We start from the raw sequence: 4,089 nt of genomic DNA, 5'->3' as shown, positions 1-4,089 counted from the left end.
GAGGGAATGCCGTGGGGTCAGTATGGATGCTCCAGGACGTGCACCATGATGTCCAGGAGCGCCGGCCAGGTCTCGGTGGCGGTGGGGACGATCTGGGAGCTGGGCAGGAGGAACCCATAGCGGCCCGAATCCCTCAGCTCCAAAGAGAAGGAATATTTGACCCCATTGTCGTAGGCCCAGTCGATGGTGGTGCCTCCTGCCATGTCTGCAGGGACAGGGGGGAGGTGGGAGCCGGTTCCTGCGGGATTTTCCATGGGATGGGGACAGGGACGGGGTGGACACTCACAGATGGTGTTGGCAATGCTGCCRTAGGTGTATTTTGTCCCAAATACAGCGGCCAGGTCGCTCACGGCCTTCTTGGCCAGTTCATTCTGCAAAGAAACCACCAGAAGCAGTGGGATCTGGTGGATCAAGGGGCAGGGGGATCTAGAGCCCATCATTCCCCATCCCTTCTCCTCTCGGTTTTCCCAAAAAACCCTCAGTTTTTGACCTTGCAACCGTTCTCCCTCCAGGAACCAGGTGAAGGGGTTTGACATTCCTGTTTTTTCATGGAACATGAAATCTTTCTCTCAGTCCACTATCTTATCTAAATCTAAATCCATTATCCTATCTAAAASCCATAAATCCTTGGGTTARTTAGGATTTTGCRTTCAGCCAGGGCTCAAACCACATTTTTGGTGCGTTGGCCAGGAAAGGGTTTAAACCACGACAGGCTGCATCTAAGGAGAGGAGCAGGGAGGCTCCCGGGAYGCTCTTCCCAATTTTCCCGGGTCACAGCCCCAATTTTGGGGCCACCTCACCATTTCCTGGTGGTCGGGGTTGGGCGCCATCCTGTACCCGTAGGGGAAGAGCAGCATCTGGGAGTAGCTGTGGATGGAGATGACGGATTTGACGCCGCCGTGGCCGCGGATAAAATCCACGATGGCTCTGACCTCCCGCTCCGAGTGGGGGTGGGGACCGTGGTACGTCTCGGAGCARGGGTTGCTGCTGGAGCTGGCACCTGGAGCACAAAGAAGAAAAATTCCATCCTGAGGAAGGATTTCCATCCCTGGGTTTCTCCTCTTTAGCAGGAAATGTTGATGTTTTGAGGCACAAACRGCCCAGCTCTCACCTCCAAAGCCGGCGTCCCAGTTGCGGTTGGGATCCACCCCGACGCAGCGGGAGCCGGCGTTGATGGACCTGGTCTTGCGCCACAGGCGGTTCTGGAGAGGAAACCGGAGCAGGGATGGGAATCCCAGGAATGGGAGGGAACAACCTCCACCTGCTCCTCATCCCACACCGGGTGGGATTTCCCTCCCCTCCCAAAAACCCCGCAGAGCTGCGGCTGGGACAAAACCCCGCTGCGGTGTCCCCGCACTCACAGAGCTGTGGGTGAAGGCGAAGCCATCAGGATTGGTGACAATCTCCAGGAAGATGTCCATGCTGTCCAGAATGGCCGTGACCGAGGCGTCCCGCCCGTATTCCTCGGCAATCTGCGCACGGAGAGGAGCCGGAGCTGCCCTGGCGCCGCTCGGGGACGGAGCAGCACCCGGGGTGAGATTTGGGGTCCCCGGGGTGTGGGGTCACCTTGTTGGCCGTCCAGACRCCGGTGGCTTGGGTGATCCATTCCCGTGAGTGGATGCCGGTGTCCAGCCAGATGGCCGGGCGGGCGGATCCGCCGGTGCTGAACTGGGATTGTCAAATTGGGAAAAATCTCCTGGATTGAGGAATCCAACCTGGGCAATCCCCACCTTGACCCCAGCCCAGAGCTCTGAGTGTCACATCCAGAAATTYCTTGGAMACCTCCAMGGATGGRCAYTCCAAACCTCCCTGAGCAGCTCCTTCCAAGGCCTGACCACCCTTTCCATGARGAAATTATCCCTAAAATCCACCCTGAGCCTCCCCTGGCCCRSCTCATCCCAAAAAACAGAGGGAATTCCAGGCCAGGCCGCCCCAGGACCCACCTTCAGCACGTACAGGGGTCTGTTCTCGTAGCTCTGCCCGATCTGGATCTTGGAGACAAGGGTGGGATGATCCTCCACCAGGGTGTCCATCCAGCTGTAGATCTGAAAGGAGGAGCTGCTGCCTCACGGGGCTCACCCTGCATCTCACCTTTGGCTTCTGAGGGGACCTGGCACCGAGGAAACAGGTGGAGCTTCCATGGGGAGGACCTGGTTCTTCTGGAGAAGATTTGGTGCTTCCCCAGGGAAAATCTGTTTTTTTCCCTGGAGAAGATTTGGTGCTTCCCTGGGGAAGACCTGGTGCTTCTGGAGAAGATTTGGTGCTTCCCTGGGGAAGATTTGGTGCTTCCATAGGGAAGACCTGGTTCTTCTGGGGAAGATTTGGTGCTTCCATGGGGAAAATCTGGCTTTTCCCTGGAGAAGATTTGGTGCTTCCCCGGGGAAGACCTGGTTCTTCTGGAGAAGATTTGGTGTTTCCATGGGGAAAATCTGGTCATTCCCTGGAGAAGATTTGGTGTTTCCCAGGGGAAGACCTGGTTCTTCTGGAGAAGATTTTGTGCTTCCATGGGGAAAATCGTTTTTTCCCTGGAGAAGATTTGTTGCTTCCCTGGGGAAGATTTGGTGCTTCCATGGGGAAGACCTGGTTCTTCCAGGAGAAGATTTGGTGCTTCCCTGGAGAAAATTTGGTGCTTCCACAGGGAAGACCTGGTTTTTCCCTGGAGAAGATTTGGTGCTTCCCTGGGGAAAATTTGGTGTTTCCCTGGAGAAGATTTGGTGCTTCCATAGGGAAGACCTGGTTCTTCTGGAGAAGATTTGGTGCTTCCCTGGGGAAAATCTGGTTTTTCCCTGGAGAAGATTTGGTGCATCCCTGGGGAAGATTTGGTGCTTCCATGGGGAAAATCTGGTTCTTCTGGAGAAGATTTGGTGCTTCCCTGGGGAAAATCTGTTTTTTCCCTGGAGAAGATTTGGTGCTTCCATAGGGAAGACCTGGTGCTTCTGGAGAAGATTTGGTGCTTCCCTGGGGAAAATCTGGTTTTTCCCTGGAGAAGATTTGGTGCTTCCCTGGGGAAGACCTGGTTCTTCCAGGAGAAGATTTGGTGCTTCCCTGGAGAAAATTTGGTGCTTCCATAGGGAAGACCTGGTTTCTTCTGGAGAAGATTTGGTGCTTCCCTGGGGAAAATCTGGTTCTTCTGGAGAAGATTTGCTGCTTCCCCGGGGAAAATCTGTTTTTTCCCTGGAGAAGATTTGGTGCTTCCCTGGGGAAGATTTGGTGCTTCCATGGGGAAAATCTTTTTTCCTGGAGAAGATTTAGTGCTTCCCTGGGGAAAATCTGGTTCTTCTGGAGAAGATTTGGTGCTTCCCCAGGGAAAATCTGTTTTTTCCCTGGGGAAGATTTGGTGCTTCCATAGGGAAGACCTGGTTCTTCCAGGAGAAGATTTGGTGCTTCCATAGGGAAGACCTGGTGCTTCTGGGGAAGATTTGGTGCTTTCTTGGGGAAAATCTTTTTTTTTCCTGGAGAAGATTTGGGACTTCCCTGGAGAAGACCTGGTTCTTCTGGGGAAAATTTGGTGCTTCCCTGGGGAAAATCTGTTTTTTTTTTCCCCTGGAGAAGATTTGGTGCTTTCTTGGGGAAAATCTGTTTTTTCCCTGGAGAAGATTTGGTGCTTCCCTGGGGAAAATCTGGTTCTTCTGGGGAAAATTTGGTGCTTCCCTGGGGAAAATCTGGTTTTTCCCTGGAGAACACCAGGAGTTGGGACCTCAGTATGAGCAGGAAGAGGCACATCACGAGGTTTTTGCAGAAGGAAAAAGCTCTGAGACTCTCCCAGCAGCATCACAGCCCCAAACTGAGCTCCAAGGACAAGGTGAGACCCCCAAAGCGAAGCTGAAAACATCTCCCATGAGGTGCAAAGTTCCAGGAGCAGCCATGCTGGAAGGGGAAGGTTTTCATCGCCCATCTCAGCTCAAACCTCACCGAGGAGGAGAAAGGAGTCCCTGGGAGGTGTCACCTGTCACCGAAAGTGTCACCACAACCGCCACCACACAGATGTGACCACGGCGTGACCCTGGTAGGACACAGCAAACGCCCTGCACAGGAAGATACCTCATCTAGGGTGTGATAGGAGGAGAAATCAAACGTCCTGGAGCTTCT

The 4,089-nt window shown here is 53.8% G+C and overlaps 1 protein-coding gene across 1 annotated transcript; it reads right to left on the bottom strand.

The window, feature by feature from the left end:
• Window positions 1-6: 6 nt before the first annotated feature.
• On the bottom strand, window positions 7-4,087 carry LOC130587617 (carboxypeptidase A1-like; the record flags this gene model as incomplete). The annotated part of the gene is made up of 8 exons (XM_057388594.1): window positions 7-205; window positions 287-371; window positions 801-1,000; window positions 1,112-1,202; window positions 1,362-1,472; window positions 1,567-1,668; window positions 1,944-2,045; window positions 4,042-4,087. Coding segments are annotated over 8 exons (925 nt in total), but the record flags the coding sequence as incomplete, so codon positions are not given.
• Between the last annotated feature and the right edge of the window lie 2 nt (window positions 4,088-4,089).

This window comes from Malurus melanocephalus, unplaced genomic scaffold (assembly GCF_030028575.1).
Source record: "Malurus melanocephalus ecotype Western Australia unplaced genomic scaffold, MMel_1.1 scaffold_2150, whole genome shotgun sequence".
Classification (NCBI taxonomy): Eukaryota; Metazoa; Chordata; class Aves; order Passeriformes; family Maluridae; genus Malurus; species Malurus melanocephalus.
This window is presented reverse-complemented; position numbering and strand designations above follow the sequence as displayed.